Consider the following 19572-nt stretch of genomic DNA (forward strand, 5'->3'; position numbering starts at 1 on the left):
CGCATTTTGCTATACAAATATTTACACTTACACTTGTGTGATTTATTTTTATCGTAAAACGCCTCAAAGTGGCTTTAATACGTAACTCCATTTAATCTATTGTAATTTTGTAATAATTACGAGAATTAAAAATGTTGCTTCCTTTAAAACAATTTTACTGACCCCACGTTATTAGCTGGATAGAAATTACTACCACGTAGTAACTTGTTCAATATAACGATTCCTTCCTTGTTTTAGTTCCTCTCAAACCATGGTTTGACGGAAGTTGACACTGATTCTGACTACTATGTGCAAAAATCCAAGCAAATTCTATAAGTGGACATTATGACTTACGTGGAGGCAGAGTGGTCTCTGTGGTCATGTACTGTGTAGTGGTCTCCACAGTTGTTGTTTGTGTGGTGGTCATCGTGGTGCTGGAGGTGGTCGTGGCCACCGTTGTCGTGGTCGTGGTCGTCGTGGTGGTCGGTGTGGTGGGTGGCCTCGTCAGAGGGGTCGTCGTCGTAGGAGGAGTGGTGGAGGTGGTCGTAGACAGCATGGTGGTCTGCGTGGTCCTCGGGGTGGTCCGGGTGGTGGTGGAGGTGGTGGTGGGAGCAGGGGTGGTAGTGGTGGTCGTTGTCACCGCCAAACCGACCGCGGTGGTTGGGGCGGAATAGCTGTGTTGCTTCATTTTCTTCGTGTGAAATTCTCGCTGAGAGTCAACTGTAAATACAAATTCGATAAAACAATTACAGATAGCAAATTACTAATCTTTGTGAACGAAACACGAATTGCTTTGCCGTACTGTGCTTGTTACATCTGACACATGACTTGGTTGTTGGTCACATACTGGGAAACTCCAATGAGGTCTGAAAAACTTTCAGTTAGACAATACAATTTTTCAGAAATAAGTAACGAACTTGTACAGGGAAATAAACTTTGTGCTTGTGATACTTTCTATAGTGTTAAAACGTGTTGTAGGTCCAATTTCAATAAAAATGAGGAAAGAAAATATCACGGAAAGTTGAGTTTATGATATTGTCCACAATATCGTTTATACAACACGTTTACATTTCATTTTTAATTGCTAACTTATTTAAAACTATTTTAAGTGCTTAACTTAGCAAAATTGCCCTTATATGATGTCAAAATTTGTCTTTTTTTCAGGTATACTTTAAAATTTACTTTTAGTTTTTAATATATTTGCTGTTTATTTAAAAAAATATTACATACTAAGATACAATATTATTTTGCTTGTTATATTACTTTTTCCCTGTACTTTACTGTCTCAATGTATGAGCATACTTTATTTTATTTTAGGTTGAATACCAGAAACAATTGAATTAATTAAATTTAATAGAATTATTTTACCTGGTTTTATAAAATGGCGGCAATTAAACCTTTTTGGCACACTAACAAATTTAAATTGAAATACTGAACACATTTAGACAAACTACCAGTAGCGGTTTAGACCCTCTGATGGGGCATTCATTATACACTGCCTAATCAATAATGTTTAAATTAAAAATTATGCTACAGTTATTGATCAATTTTTGGATTATTCTGGTAGTTGAATAATACACACTATCTTTAAATAAAATAAACATGTTTAACAAGTAATACAAGAATCTGGCAAGTTACATTCTCGGTTCCGTGTGTCATATATATATGAAGACCAGCAAAATATTGTAAGGAAATATTAGTTATCTATACTATTATATAATAATCTACTGGTGTCTGTCTGTGAGTTAATCAATCACGTAAAAACTACTGGGCCAATCGTATTGAAGTGTTACTTGGACATTTTTAGGGCCTCTAGTTAACATATAGGCCTATTTTTATTTCGAAAATCACACCGGGCTACGCCCCACTGGTCTCTAAAGTTGTATTACAGCAAACAAATATTATTAATTGAAAAAGCTTGTTAAATGTAATCAAGTGTTCTGTGTAAACATTGTTTTACGACAGCACAATCGCGTTTAATTAATTAAACTATTATTATAAAGTTATAGGTTTGAAAGCACAGAGTAAGTTAGTTAGTAACAATTTACTTCTTTTTCAACTTTTTCTGCCATCCGTTTTTAAGCACAGAGTAAGAAAATATCCAGATAAGAAAATTAAAAAATTTAGAAAAATGTACTTTTATCTGTAAATGTTTAACAAATATTAAGTATGCAGTGCTCGGTTAATACTGTAATGCAGGTGTCAAGTACGTAACTATCCAACTTTTACTATAAACTTACAGACTGTTTCGTTAGGCGATTTTATTATTAAATATATTCGCTAAGATATTTTAATCCCTTCTCTATAACAATATTTTTTATAATGTAAAATCTTAAATTTCTCCCCAGCAAAATGGTTTACTTCCCTGTAAATCAACAGTCTGCAATCTAATGGAATTTTCTTTTGACGTAGCATCTGAATTGGATACTGGTGGTAGGGTTGATGTAGTGTATACAGATTTTTCTAAGGCGTTTGACAAAGTAGATTACGATATTGTGGTAAGTAAATTATCTTGTTTTAATTTATCCCGTCGTTTATCAGTTTATTGAGACTTATTTAAAGCTTCGCAGTCAAGTTTGTTATGGTCTACCATTATGTCTAAAAAGTACATTAGCACTTCAGGTGTTCCTTAGGGATCTGACTTAGGCCCATTACTATTCTTAATATATATTAATGATCTTCATAACTATTTAACACGGTCTAAATGCCTTTTGATTTGAAACTATATAGAAAAATTCGAGACAATAACGACGTTGCTGAACAGCAATCAACGCTAAATCTACTTAGCCTTTTGTGCTTAGACAACAACTTATTTTTAAATGTAAAGAAATGTTCTGCGATGACATATACTAGGAATTTTGTTTTACTGTACCAGAATACTCTATTAATGGCTCCAAGCTACAAATTAGTGATTCATGTTAAAGATCTTGGCGTAATATTTGACTCGGCTTTTACGTTTGGTAATCCCCTTAATTTTATCATAAATGGATGCCATAGTTTGTAATTAGAAACACAAAGTTTTTCCATTCAATTAATTCTATCATTAAACTATATAATGCATTCGGAAGCAGTAGACTGGAATACTGTGCAATAATTTAGAGCCCTTTTTCATTACACAGCATTGCTTCTCTGGAGCTAATTCAAAACAAGTTTTTAAGGTATTTATATTTTAAAAGATTTAATTTTTCTTGTGAGCGAAACCTGTCAACAGGTGTCTTGAGAAGTATTTTTTTCTTTTGAAACTCTGCTAACAAGAAGAGACCGATGTATTATTTTATACATTTTACATAACTTAGTTGATAGCTCTTTTTTAGTTGGAAAGGTTTTTTTTGCATGTTCCAAGAAGTAATCTGAGACCCTCCTTAGTTGTTTTACACCATGATGTAATACAGTGCAGTTTTATAACTTTTCATTTTTAAAGGTATTAGGTTGTTAAAAATGTGTAAAAATGAATTGGATATATTTAATAATAATTTTAATTCATTCGTAAATAAGCTAAATATAATTTTTTAAACTTAAGGTAGTAACCGAGTTTTGTTGAAATTTTTTTAATTATTATTATGTCAATACATAATACAATTATTATATTTTTTATTTTTTCTCGTGCTGTAATTGAAACAGTTGATTTTTACTCAGCCTAATATTGATTTTGTAATTGAGTATTTTCGTATACGTACTTATATATTATATTTCTAATTATTATTATTAACTTGTATTGTCAATATAGCTGTTTTGGGATAATATATGATATATACCGTATATATAATCCGTGAAATAAGGCAAAATAAAGATATGGCACAACAATACTCAGAGCGGAATAAATTACAATGGCCATGAAAATTTACTTTTTGACCTATTTTCTTGGTCCTAAAGACAAGATAAACTCAGCATTGGTGTGAGAAATATAAGCATGTAGACTCAAAAGTGTTCATACAAGTGCAAAGCCTAGGAAATTGCGTTCGAAGCCGCGGGTAGTTCCTAATAGTTTATAAAGATGAATCTGGGTGAGTAGTGACAGAAGGTCACCACAAGGTCAATTGTCGGTAGGTGTTCAGTGTCCGTGTTCTGCTCGTTATAGCAATTAGTGGAGACAAAGACAGCAATTACGTCGTTGTCCTCAGGGTTTTGGCGTTCGCAAGTTTCAGGGCTGGCTTCTTAATCAATGCTGGCGCAATTTCACTAACAAATTTTGAGACTAGCCGAACTTCAGAAAATCAGATTTAGTAGACGATAATTAAATTTCATAAATCCTGAAATCACTTAACATCAGTATTAGGTAAAATCTTCACATTGTCACAGACCATGATTCAAAATTGCCTTATTTTTTAAATGTACTGAACTTCTTAATCGTACACTTCTTAGAAGATTCAGTATAGACTTCTGCGACACAATACAATCTTACTACTAACGTAGTACTTTATAGTATTACATTGGCACAGAATTTTGCACACATACGCCTTGAAAAAAAAAAAAAATGAAATCTAGCGCCAATTTTAAGAATTGTCCAATTCACATTTTGTAAACGTCTAACTTTTTTGTACGCTGGGACGCAATACAAAAACATATAACTAACTTAGCTCAGTTATGTATGGACAATACAAAAAGGCTATATACAATACAATATGTATAGCCTATATATATATATATATATTATCAATAAATATATAGGATAATTGCGTTAGTGAGCTAACGATTTTAATGGACGAGTTTAATGGTTGTCATTTCCTGATGATAAGTAAATTGAAATCTTTTTGTTCCCAAATGAACCTTAAAGAAGACAATTAAAAGATTAAGAAATTTTATACTACTCAACATTTAATCCCTACAATTATTTCAGAAATCTGTATAAAACATGGCGCTGGCATTGCAGAATTTAATGTGATATAAATTCTATTCCTGGAAGAAATTATAATAATTTGATACAAATGAAGTATTATTTATTCTGTAGCTCGTAATAATTCCAGAATTTTTCTCTCAGTGGCATGCGCTGACTTTTCAGATGATCATGAGTGTGTGCTCTACATAAGTGTAAAGTGACAAAAATCATACCATACTTATGTGAGAAGGCGAGAGGTATATACCTCAGTTATATTCTCCATTTCTCCATTTAATATTGAGTTAAAAATGATATTGTGCACAAATTTAATCCGAATACTTTTTATTCTTATATTCAAAACATTTAACAATTTTTAAAACATCCAGTTTAGGTAGCGGCACAAGGTAAGTTGACCATCAACACGTATTCAGTTATCCCAATGTTTCAGCACGAATATACAAAATCAAAGTGTAGGCAAAAATTTTAAACTGAGAGATCTACTACAGTTTAAAATATAGCGAAAGCATTATGTAGATTTTAAGTTCCAAAATATTTTCATTAAAAGAACAACTTAATTAAAAAAATAATGAAGTACCTTTTAAATAGGTTTCAGTTTATCACTGTTCTAAAATAAATGCAGTATAATTAATTATCTATAATTAGTAGCAGGCTTCTTCATCAAGTTATTTCCGTCGATGTTATTCATAAAGTTCAACTTCGAACTTCGAGATGTACAGGGTCGAGCAGTAAATTGCTTATCTTACTCTTGAAACTTTACCCAATGTGATCCATATTTATCTAAAATCCATATGTATATTATTATACTATGGAATTATTTTTAGTTATTGTACTGCAATAGTATTTAATATAAATGTGTTAATTTAATTTTTAGGATATTAAGCGGTAGAAGATACTAACTAACGTCCTAACTTTACGTCTAATAAAACAATGTTAATTTTGTCACTGGAGTATTAAACCCTAAAACCTGACCAAAATATATGCTTAATGTTTATGCATAATCGGTAAACATTTAAAATTATATGATTTTCATGCGTGCCAGTTCCAAACATAGTGTTCAGGTAAAAATTAAAATTAAAAATGATAACCATGATTTTTGATGTCAAAATGTCTTAACTGTATGAGATTATTTTAAACTAACGCACATGCGCTCTTGTGTTTTTGTCTGGTAGATATTCTTTTACCAATAAACTATTTGAATCCATTTTGTTATCAGGTCTACAGAAACACGACTGACTACAAGGAATTATTATATATTAAGTTATAATTAAGTTGATTTATAACAATAATAATATGAAAGGAAGGTTTTCATATATATGTATGGTTATGTTATGAACTCCACATTATAGGGTTATCTTTATGTTAGAATAATAAATCGTAAACTAAAACCCTTTTAAATTTCTTTTATTTCAGACACGTGTTTCGGTATAAACCATCTTCAGTGTGAACATTAACCTCTAATTAAATAATAAACAAAACAAATAAATATACACCTGTCGACTATTTAAACAGATGTTAAACTTATATGACACAGTTGTAATTTTGATTAAGATTCTGTGTTTAATATTTTTTCAAAGATAGGATTTGTTTTATTTTTTTAAATTGCTATTTAATATGTTGTGAGGATCTTTGTTATAATTTAGATAAATATGTAATTCTTCTTTCGTGTTTAATTTTTCCCCTTTCCTTTCGATATCCAAAATTTCCATGTTATTTACAATATTTTTGTAGTTATGTCCAGTTTCTAATAAATGTTCAGCGAAATTTGATTTTATTGTAGACATGTTATTTGTTTTCAAAGCTTGTATATGTTCTTTAAACCTTTTATTAAAATTTCTGCCAGTTTGTCCAATATAATAGCTTTCACAGTCACTACAGTTAATTTTGTATACTCCACATTGTTTGTATAAATCTTGTTTGTCATCTTTTTGGCTTACTTTGTTTTCAATTAGTTTAAACGTGTTATTTCTTGTTTTGTAACTGATGGAAAATTTTGAATTTTGAAAGGTTTTTCGAACAGCTTTGTTGATTTTAGTATTGAAAGGCACACATATATATTTCTGAATTTCATTATTATTAGGATTAGGCCGTATTGTGTTGGTTTTATTGATTTTTCTTGTTTTCTTCTGAATCATTTTGTCTACAATATGGGGTTGATATCCATTTTTGACAGCTAGATATTTTATGATTTTCAATTCTTTAGTTTTATTTTCATCACTCATTGGTATATTTAACATTCTGTTTATCATTGAGTGAAATGCTGCTAATTTGTGTTTCCATGGATGGTTAGAGGTTGATGGTATTAGAAGATCTGTTTGGGTTGTTTTTCTATAAATTTCAAATGAGTGGTTTCCATTAAGGGTTTTAGTTTACGATTTATTATTCTAATATGTATGGTTGTATTTTCGTTAAGTAATAAGTCATAGAAATGTAAATTACTTCTATTATACTTCAAAAAGGTAAACTAGTATTTTCTTTAATAAACGATGTGAACATTTTAATGATGTATGTGAACTATGAGTTAAAACTCCTTAGTTAACTATGTTTCGATCTGATTATGAAACTAATCAAAATTAGTATGTTACATTTTTGAAACTATATTGTTAACATTCTTGAAGCTCTTTTCTTATTGGAAATTATATATTAATTTAAACAAACTCTCCAATAATATAAGTTTTTTATTTTTGTGAGGCCTTTCGTACTCAATGAGAACATCTTCGGACCCACACAACTGAATAAAAGTAAAAATAACATAAAGAATTTTGTACTAAATAAAAACATATGTCGTTATTGAAAGAAATTCGAGTACAAATTTATATCAAATCAAAAATAAAGAACCTGAAAGATGGATATCTGTTTCCTACAACAATCTATCTACAGATATTACTAAAAGTTTTAAGAAAAATGCCAATATTAATGTATCTACAAATTCCAAAATTAAATTAAAGAATATATTAGGATATCCCAAGAATAAAGTTAATGAAGAAGAAAAATCTGGAATTTATCAAATTAATTGTAACAATTGTGATTTAAAATACATTGGCCAAACAAAAAGAAAGTTAAAACAGAGAGCTAAGGAACATAGGGCATGTTTAAAATACCAACAAGAAGAAAGATCAGCCATGGCAAAACATGCACTTCAAACTGGACACTCTTTTTCAAACGCAAAATTATTAAAAGAAGTACAAAATAAAATCCTTGATGTATATGAAACAATTTTTATAAAGAAGAACCAAAATAATCTAGTAAACAACGAACCTCGGCCTTTTCAAAATTCACCGTTACTTCATTTGATCTAACTAAATATCAACTTTATTTTTTATATATACCATATAACATACTGTCCTGTCATAGAATATTATCTCTTTGTATTTTGTAATGAGATATGTTTTTATTTAGTACAACATTGTTTATGTTATTATTACTTTTATTCAGTTATGTGGGTCCGAAGATGTATTGAGTACGAAAGGCCTCACAAAAATAAAAACTTATATTATTGGAGAGTTTGTTTAAATTAATATATATTGTTAACTTTACTATTTTTCTTTCTTAAACGTACTCTGTCTGAAAAGCCTGTGACTTTTAATTAAAAAGGTAAATCAACAAAATCATACTTAATTACTTAAAATATTTTGTTATATATAGCTAAAAATAGTCTCATAGCCAGTATGTTCCATATTATTGTTCTTAGGTATTAATACAACCATGTCAAGAGGGTTTGTTATATTTGAATAAACCTTATTTACTCATATCTTTGCAGAAACACATTATATTATAACATTTAATACACATGATTCAATAGAATATGTTACTTTTGTAATTGCTTAATACAAAATAGTTGTTAACTTACAACTGTTTTTGTTGTAGAAGTAGTAACAGTACACAGTTTTGGTAAAGATCCTTTAAAATCAATTACATGAACATAAACAGCTTACATGGTTATCACTACTCAACTGGGATTACGTTGGAAGACAAAACTGTAGTTGCCACTTTACGTGTGTTGACTGTAGTTACTAAACTACACCAACACAGAGGGCTGTATAAAAATTATTTTATTGAATGTAAACTGTATTTTTAGTGTAGAAATCTAGAATGTTTAAAGTCAACTTGAACTAAACAACAAAATATAAAACCTTTAATTTATCCCATTTGAAATACATACATTTTAAAATAATAGGACATGTAACATTGAAAACGTATACATAAATTAAGATTAACTAATTATGTTACTGCTTGTTTAACCTGGTGAATCTAAAAAAAAAACGTTATTATGCATTTTTATGTATATTAAATTAATGAAATAAATGAGTATACGTACTTCAGTAAATATTTAGAAGAGGAACCTTATGAAACACTCATAATAAAAAACATAAACAAAAAAGTCAGTTTTGTGATTTTGTTTAGAAAATGAGGTCAATAAATATAATTACTTAAATTAATCACATTAGTAAATTTCGAGAAATAAATTCAGGTCGAAAGAGTACAACGTATTTTTTAAAGACAATACGTTTTTCCAACACATAAAGATTAAATGCTTGAAACCTTATTTCTTTTACTTTATATGAACTGAATAAGCTGTTAGTTATAAAGTGACCTATTTGTACGAAGCAAAGTTGTAATTTAAATAAAAGCCGAATCCGAGGAAAGCATCCGATTCATCTTGGGCGAAGGTCGACCTTTTCGGTGGGAACTAATTGACATTATTTGGGAATACAATTTGTTCTCATCGACAGATTGCGAGGTGTGGTGTTGGGCCGAGAGATGGGTCTAAGCCCCAGTGACTAACAGCGAGTACGTGAGGCCATGTGACTAATACCCCATTTCCACAGAGAATAAATTACTGCACAAGGCTTTCTGATAATTGCCACAGTATGCAGCGAAGGTGAAGCACCGCCTTCAAAGAGAGTACACTGTGAGTGACTGAGTTAACTTGTGTTACTTTGAGTTAACTTTCTATAGCTCGAGTTAACTTAGTTAGTGGGAGCAAGGAAAGAGAGAAACGACTCGGTTGCCAAGTCGATTTTACCGAGCCATTTGCCTTAGCCGATTTTAACGAACTCATTGAAACTGAATTGGAATGCCGATCACTTATTCCAAATAAGATTCAAAATAATACATCAAAATCAATTTCAAAAGAGGATAAATGGCCGCTATTACCTAAATCGAGGATAAGGCAATAAATTACGTTAAGCATGAGTTGAGAAGATCTATCCTCCTCACAATTGACTCAGTAAATTTCAAAGAAGGTCGACATACGCTGTCACCAACGCCCATAAAATATTGTAAATTTAAAATGCTTACTAGTAAAATTAAGAATAATTTATAGACTCGGTTAATCGACAAATCTGAGGAAAGCGCTGCGCACGGAAGCCCACAACTAGTAGTTGAATGTATAGTTCCACTGTAAAGACTTCTTTACTAGATGTGTTTATTAAGGACAGAAGCTATTTTAATCGTACCTTTTTTCAGTCCGTCTACGTGATTACTCTTGATACAAAGGTCTGAGATACTAGAAACTTGTAACATAGGTTGTTGTTGGTCCAAGGAAGACCTTTATTTCTTTTAGGGACAACAAGTCTTTTTGGGAGTGCCGATGGCCGAGCGGTCTTGAGTCTGAGAGATAGCGCAGGTTCGAATACTGTCTGTGACCGTTGCACTTTTTATCAGTACCACCGACCTTGCACTGTATCGACTCTCCCCCTTATTCTGTTTGATAAGACCCTCGCACAGGCCAGTGGCTCATGAGGACGGGCATAATAAGGCATACAAGGAGATCGTATGCCTCCTTCTTTTTTTTTCTTTTTTTTTTAAAAAAAGAAAAAAGTAAAATACCAGCCTGTCAATCTGCCTGCCTGTGTGGTAATTCTTGATAGAAAGATCATATAGCCTTGAAACTTGGTATATAGCTTCCTCTTAGGCCACGAATAAAATCTATTGATTTTGGGATTAAAAGGTCAATTGGCAGTCCGTATATCTGTTTGTCCCTCCGGTTTCCCGCAGTCTTAATAGAAAAGTAGTAGAGACTTCAACCACGGAACATATGATCTATTATATGACTATATAGGATAAAACAATAAAGGACGTTCCGTACGTCTATCTTTCGGTTGTACAATACCACTTCTGTTAATTTCTGTTGGGTCCGTAGATTCTCCGTTGAATCAGTTTATTGGTTTTCCATTTCTGAGATATTTTCCAATTTTCTCCCACGACGCGCGCAAAATATTTCTTAAATGATGGCTACTTAAATGTAAGTTCAATTTTACCTGAAGATGTTATGGATGTGTTATCGTGATGGGTATGGACTAGCCAATCTGTCTTACAATTACAGTACTTTTGTCCTACATCGAGGCTTAGGTTTGATATCCAACACATACACTTTTATAGGACACAAGTTGTAAAATTCCAAAACGTGCGTTTTTATGAAGCTAAACATTTTGCTGAAGCAAAATCAGGCAACACCAGAAGAGCATAATAGAAATTGAATGAAAGTTTAATTTTTAAACTAAAACTTAGGTCATATTTTAAACTTAAAGTCTAGATAAACTTACCGACACAGGGATTGAACCAGAGTACCCGTTGCCAGCCCATGCAATCGTACAGTTGTGAGAAATCAGTGCCTTTGCAGGCACAATTGGATCTGAGTGCTGTTCCCAGAATCCCTAACATGGCTTTGCGGCACTCCCCTGGCGACCCGGCACACTGCTTCGTCACGCTGTCCACTGCACAAGACTGCTCGTAGTTCTCGAGCCTCACCCTACACACACAGGCGTACATAAGTCAGATCAGCAGACACGTACGCTAATAATACGCTTTCAAAGCTCCAGTCCACGCGTATTCATTGTGTAAAAAAACACAATTTTTATTCGCTCTTGGAAAGGAAGTGTGTAAAAACCATGAGGCTAAAAACGAAATAGAAATTTACCGGGTAATTTGGCCTGGCTAAAATGGTATTTTATTCTAGATTCAAATACATTACTTATAAAGTAAAAGCTGAAACCGGTTTGTAATTGAGGCTCTGTACATTAATGCATAAACCCGAAACTTGTATTGACCAGTAAAGAATAATTATAAGAATATCATGACTATTATTCTTAACATGGGGTAGATTGAATTTGTAGGAATGCAATACCAATATTTTCCTAAAAGGAGAAGAAGTAAAATAATTCCATTGTATTGTTTATTGTTATATTTGCTATGTTTCCTATTTACTCATATATTTGTTGTTGTTATCTCTCTTTAAGTTTATATAATTTTTATTGCTTCATAGTTTATGACTTTCCAGTCAGTCTATTTTTACTCTGTTTTCTATTAAGTCCAGTATTTTGAATGGTTTAATAGTATATCTTGTGAATATCTATTTATATTATTGCATAATCGTTATTTTACTGTTGGTATAACTTATTAAATATTTGTTTTTGTTATAGCTAAAGTGTGTAATTATTTATGTTTTGATCTTTGATCACGTCTTTTGTATTCTAAAATATGTAGATGGCTTTGTTCGTTTGAAGTAAATAAATTGAAAACGTAGTTTTGTTCAGTAAAAAAGTTCAGTGACGGATAAGAACTCAATAACTGTTCAGGGTTTTAAATAATTGAGGCAGTAGGTTCAAATGTATTGCTATCATTCCACAGGTATCTCTGTTTTCTCATACACAGTAACGCTACCGGCTAAAGGGGTTCTAGTCAAAGTATTTTTCTTTCTTTATTTATCTTGCAATCCAAACAAACTGCATTTCACCATTCGGCAAACTCTTGTTATAATCTACTGATAGAGTTGTTTCTTTCTATTTTTATAGAGAGTTACATTTACTGCAAAATGATGTATTGTAGTCATTTTATTTACACCATTTGAATGTATGCATGAAAGAAATAGCTGAAATGTATTGCTTACTTTACATTGCTTTAAAATAATAAAGATTGACTCAAGTTAGAAAATTAGTTAAGAAAAATAAAATATTTACTTTTAACATTTTTCACTTTGTTATCAATTAAACTGAATAAAAAAATAAAAGTAAATACTTTATTTTATGATTACTTTGTATTAAATGGACCATTTAACAATATTATAATATGGAATATAGAGAGTATAAACATAATATAATTATACCATCATTTTCAAGCTTTGCATTCTTTTTAATGAGCGTACCAGAGACGTTCTCCGAAAATTGCAATTATCTTTCTATGTTTTTGCTAAAAATCTTAGAAAACGGTTAACACTATAAATAAGTAGCCTCATGGCTTTTAACTCATTTAATTAAAATTATAAAACATAGCCATGTACACGTATTATTGATACACTATTGGGAAAACGGACAGAATAGCCATTACCCTATACTATAAAATATATCCACGAAATTACATCTGTAAATATTATTGTTAGAAGTAGTACATACTCTGGAGACATACGTATTAAGTAAAGAATCCGAAGCAACTTTACTTACATAAAACTAGTATGTGAGCAGATAAGCAAACACCAGCTGTTCAGTTTTACCACGGAAACGAATTTGTAGGACTACGTTTTTATTAAATTTGACACCACTGGGTATATTATGTTGCAGGAAGGTTAAACTAAAATGAGCCCTTTCACCAACACCACCTTCAGGCTATTTCAGTTTCAAAGGAGGTCCTTTCCTCTTTCTTACCCCATTCCGAAGTCTAAGCTCTGTATTTACTACGGCTACGACGTACTTTGCAATTTTTAAAGCTATGTTAAAAGTGTTACTAAAGTTTTGACTGAATTCATTCAACTAACACTCTAAAACTTGAAAAACAATCTTTAAGTAGGACCGATTATTTACAAAAATGAAATAAATTTGAGAAATGAGTTTCGTCTAACTGTCCCCGAAATACTAAATCACTCATAAAAGGTTATTTGTGTAGTACATAAGTAGATGCAAATAGAAAATTAGTCTATCATAATTTTCACTAACATTTTTGAATAAACTGTTAAACGTTTAAAAAAAGAAAAGGTTCTTTGTTTGTGATAATACTTTTCGCTTTTCTAAAGTTTTATAGAAGATGAACAATTTGCATAAACATTTCAAAGATGCAAGGGTTTAATGTGAAAACTGAAACCTTAGTGACTGTAGAAAAATAGGGTTATAGTATATTCAATATAATTGTGAAATTGCCTCCTATAAATAATCAAATTTCATCATTAGGCACCATCTGTAATGTATACGAGTAAAGTTGAACCTCTCACACATTTATTTTTCAGAAAGTGATAAGAAAAAGAGTTCATTACTCGGATCAGATAGTTTTCAGGATTATCCTGATTAAAAAAATATTAAGTTATCGCAGGTCTATGAGTGAACTTTGTAAGGAACTATCAGAAATTGCTTCCATCCTTAGCATTTTGTGTTCATCCGAACGACATTTTTACAATTCATGTAAAACTCGGTTTTCAGCACATTTTTATTGGTCTTTTCAAAGTAAATATGTCATCATGCCGGATTAAAACAGCCTGGCAAAACATATAATAGGTACGGTATTATTATTAAGACTTAACAATAGTACGGGGATTGTGTATCAGAAATACTGCGCAGTTACAGCGATACGGTGATTGTGTATCAGAAATACTACGCAAGTTACAGCCATACAGGGATCGTGTATCAGAAAGACTGCAGAGATACAACGATACGGGGATTGTGTACAAGAAATACTGCAGAGTTACAGCGATACGGTGATTGTGTATCAGAAATACTACGCAGTTAAAGCGATACGGTGATTGTGTATTAGAAATAATACGCAAGTTACAGCCATACAGGGATTGTGTATCAGAAAGACTGCAGAGATACAACGATACGGGGATTGTGTACAAGAAATACTGCAGAGTTACAGCGATCCTGGGATTGTGTATCAGAAATACTGCGCAGGTACAGCTGTACGGGGATTGTGTATCAGAAATACTGCGCAGGTACAGCGATACGGTGATTGTGTATCAGAAATACTACGCAGTTACAGCGATACGGTGATTGTGTATCAGAAATACTACGCAGTTACAGCCATACAGGGATCGTGTATCAGAAATACTGCAGAGATACAACGATACGGGGATTGTGTACAAGAAATACTGCAGAGTTACAGCGATCCTGGGATTGTGTATCAGAAATAATGCGCAGTTACAGCATACGGGGATTGTGTATCAGAAATACTGCGCAAGTTACAGCCATACAGGTGATTGTGTATCAGAAATACTGCAGAGATACAACGATACGGGGATTGTGTACCAGAAATACTGTGCAGAGTTACAGCGATACGGTGATTGTGTATCAGAAATACTACGCAGTTACAGCGATACGGTGATTGTGTATCAGAAATACTACGCAGGTACAGCGATACGGGGATCGTTTATAAGAAATACTGCGGAATTACAGCGATACGGTGATTGTGTACAAGAAATACTGCAGAGTTACAGCGATACGGGGATTGTGTATCAGAAATACTGCGCAGGTACAGCCACACGGGGATTGTGTATCAGAAATACTGCAGAGTTACAGCGATACGGGGATTGTGTATCAGAAATACTGCGCAGTTACAGCCATACAGGGATTGTGTATCAGAAATACTGCGCAGTTACAGCGATACGGGGATCGTTTATCAGAAATAATGCAGAGTTACAGCCATACGGGGATTGTGTATCAGAAATACTGCGCAGTTATGGTGTGTAGATCTGTCACTTACAGTTTAACCCGATTTAAATATTTAAGTTCATGTTCTCATTATTATCAATTGAATTTATACATGACGTAATTATATTTATTTTTATATTTTTTGCATCAGATTCGTGCATCCAAACGATTCAGAGCGGCAAAATATGACATATCTTAATACAGGATATTATATGATCTAATGTGATAGCTAGTGTTTAATATTCGAATCGAAGTGTCATTAGAACGATTTAACCAGAGCTCATACTTGGGTGGATTTATCAGATATCATGATACCTAACCTGACCCGGCAATTTGGATTGACTTTAGCATTAGTCAACATGATCTGGTCGTATCGTTCAGATGTTTCACCTAGTCACACCTCATTTGCATAATGACCTTAATTATATCCCTAGTGGTGTAGTAAATACAGAGCATTGGTTACAATAATTAGCTATCGATCTTACAACAGATCTGGTTTGCTGAAGAATCTTGGGGGAGCAATCTACCGCAAGTGCTTTAATTGTATGTAATTATTTTACCTAATCCACTGAATTATATAGTGTTGTTGTTCATATAAACGTGTTTAAAAGATCTTTACAAAATTCGAGTGATTACTGCAAATAAGCTTTACCTCGTTTTTTAAAGCTACGTACTGTATTACAGCCATTATATGACTTGTTGTGTGAATACATATTACAGCACGCAAAATCATAATTAAATCAAATTAAAGCGCAATATATAATGACTTAGTATTTTGTAACATATTTTTTGGATGGAGCAATTCATGTTCCATTGAGTATATTCTATTTTTAATCCTTTATTTAGTCACAGGCCACTATAAAACAAAAATAGATAACATGTTATAGATAATTCTGTATGCTTATATTTAATAGTCCTCAAATTATATTTAATTATGCAGGTTTTCGATAAATAAATAAAGCAAAAAAACAAACAAAAGTTTACTCCCTAAAGCTAGATATAAACAGAATATATATATATATATATATATATATATATATTTTTTTTTTTCTTTCTTTATAATATATATCGAAACGTCAGAACCAGGGGTTACTATCTGCAATGTTTTATTTTATGTTACTAATAAGTACATTAAGCATATTTCTATAAACTTGTAACGTTTTATAGCGAAATTGTCAATAATGTTTATAATTCAAGTTTTCAATCAAGAAATAATGTTTTATCGGCAAGTTAGAAAAATTAAGAACAAGAAAGTTTTCTCTGGATCATCAGCTGAAAATTGTATTGTGTGGATGACAACGTTATGTTGACAACTTAATTTACAAATGCTTCTATTATGCGTTTGTAAAATAATTAAAATTATTGAATTGATGACAGTTTCTCAATGGAAAAAGTCATTATATGTTTTGACTTACAAACAGTTATAGCGCTTCCTAGCTAATGTAAGTTGCTTTCTTTATAATCGCAAGTTAAATGTATATAATATTTATATGTGCTCTGCTTAAAATACAACAAAGTTATTGAAAATATTGGCATGGAGCACTATATGATCATTCTGGGAATTATATTGAAGTCATAACAATAATGATATAAATAACTTCAATATTTTCAAATGTTAAAAAGCGTATTTTGTGCAGTAAAAATCACGTCACCTCCAAACTAAACTATACTATGTCATGCCTTTTTCTCAAATTGAACAATATAATTATCTAAAAAAGATTAGTTTCATTAGAGTAATAATATACTTTTGTACACCAGGAAGTTCATACGTACAGAAAGCATATAATTCCAATATTCCAACCCTTATAAACGATTATTTATATAGCATTTTATCCTGTCTCATAATTTAAAGTTTACCCAGAAGAAATCTTAAGCTACCTAAAAACCTTTCTACTGTAAAACTTACATGTATGCAATCATGCAGATAGAACCCTCTACTTATGACGTCTACGATATACAGGGTGACCCGTATGTAGCTAGCCAAACTTCAGGCAGGTTATTCCAAAGGTTAAAACAAACAAAAATGTCATGTGAACAAATGGTCTATCTCACTCAGTTTTTCGTCTATCTGTTCTCATGTGAGTTTTAAAAAAGCTTAATAACTCAAAAGTTGCTTAAGATAACATTATGAAACTTGGTATGAATATTAGTCTCAATAGTTTACATATTCTATAGAAGTCTTTTTTTTGTACAACATTCATTTTTTATAATGGCGGTAATTTTAAAATTGTAAAGCTGAATATCTCAAAAACCTTAAATTTTAGTAAAGACCTGTAACAGAAAAAACTTTGAAGAATTTAGTACTACAAACTTTTGTATACAGATTTGTAAGATCGTACAACTATTAACTAACTGTATTAACTGAAAGACTGAAATTTTTATTAAATAAAACCTGCTTGTTATTAATAAAAATAAAAATTAAAAACTAAAACGCAAATAAAATGTAAAACCTACTATCAGTTATTTAAAAATAGTTCATAATGTTATAGTTATTTCATAATGTAAAAGTTGTACTTCAGAAGTTTTCGACTCGACCAACATTTGTTTGTAATGTTGCCCACAATGGGACTAGGGCCCTCTAGAGAACCTACGCAGTGGAAACAACTGTTGTTATCTTCAAATTACACTGCAGAAACGAATAAACCACTCACCATATCTACCGCAGATGATATTACGTCATTAATATTAATTAAACCGTCGAAGGCTTGAAATTGCAAGAGGGCGTTATCGAATACATATTAGGCACTATCTTAGCACGAAGAAGAGGAAATATAAAGTGACTACTAAATCAGCTTTAGGGTTGTGTGTAAACATTATAATTGCCACGTTATAAATATGGAGAATATCCTTCGTGATGGCCGACGGTTGGAGTATACGCAATGTCTCACGCGACTCTCTGGATACTGGAATAATCCAGGCCAGTAGGATCCACAAATAGCGACCAGCGTCGAATCCAAGTTTTACTACTGTTGTGATGTAATGTTGTAATACTATTGCTGCTACTACTGTTTGGCGTGCTCAACAAATTTATAGCCAACAATCTATTAAATTGTATTACTTCATTACTGCTCAAAACTTACATCGATTACTACTAAGCAAATCGAGTTAAGCGTACTTTGACTGTTCAGTCCGTATACAATGAGATACAGTTAGACGAGTGAATCGGTTTTCGGTTGGAATAATCTTCATGAGTTTTTAAAGAAAACTAGTAGCAGCACTTTGAAATACGATTTTTGAAGACATGAGAATGGAAAATTCGATTCTACGCGAAGTGGTGGAAATTTGAAGCATAATCTTGGAACATACTATGGTCAGGAGAAAGGAAAACTGTTCAAAATAATGATATCAAATGTTTAAAATATTCTAATAAAAAATGTTTGGAGGGCATGATAGTTGTTATTTATAATTTCCTTAAATTATATTTAATTCGAGCATTTTATTTAAAACGGTAATGAATAAAAAAACATGTAACTCCCTAGCTATTACCCATATATGTACTGTTAAAATTTTATATTTTTATCCTCAGCCTGATAAAAATTGGGCCTGATTACAAAATTGCCTATATTTCCTACTTTAAATTCCTCTTGGACTTATAAGAGATATTTTTTGTCTTCATTGAAATTTTATTAAAGGGCCATGGACATTAAATAATAATAAAATAATATATATTTTCCGGCAAAAACTTTATAGCATGGGTTTAAGCGGAATTTTGCGAATTTACTGTTTGTCAAGGAACAAAGAATTATTGGCCTTGCGTTGATTGTTGATTGCTTTGGACGATCTTTGAAAGGGAATTTCCAGTCACTTTAAATCCAAATTTTCTGCTATTTTGCGTATGTATACTTTATACAGATAATGGCAGTTCTCTCGTGAACTCATAACCATTTGTAATGCATAACGTTTAAGAGAGTGCACATTTATAACGTCTGAGCATATTTTTTATAAGATTTATACAGGAACTAGTTACACATTATTGCTGTTAATTTAATGTTTATCTCAATCGTTATTGCCTACGTTTTAGCGAAGCCTGTCAATCGTGCGGCTTCATTTCCGTCTACTTGTCTGTCTGCCTGTCTGTCAGCACGATATCCCGATACGAACTGACATGTAAGTTTAAAATTGTGCATG

General features: G+C 31.7%; 1 protein-coding gene across 1 annotated transcript in view; it reads right to left on the reverse strand.

The window, feature by feature from the left end:
- The window catches only part of LOC124369387 (mucin-5AC-like), a 76863-nt gene that overhangs the window by 2997 nt on the left and 54294 nt on the right, over window positions 1–19572 (reverse strand). The window contains exons 4-5 of the mRNA XM_046827387.1: window positions 11362–11567; window positions 334–699 (exon numbers count right to left, since the gene is read on the reverse strand). Coding sequence (XP_046683343.1) covers window positions 334–699; window positions 11362–11567 — 572 coding nt within the window. The remainder of the gene's footprint in view (window positions 1–333; window positions 700–11361; window positions 11568–19572) is intronic.

Source organism: Homalodisca vitripennis, chromosome X (assembly GCF_021130785.1).
Source record: "Homalodisca vitripennis isolate AUS2020 chromosome X, UT_GWSS_2.1, whole genome shotgun sequence".
NCBI classification, from domain to species: domain Eukaryota; kingdom Metazoa; phylum Arthropoda; class Insecta; order Hemiptera; family Cicadellidae; genus Homalodisca; species Homalodisca vitripennis.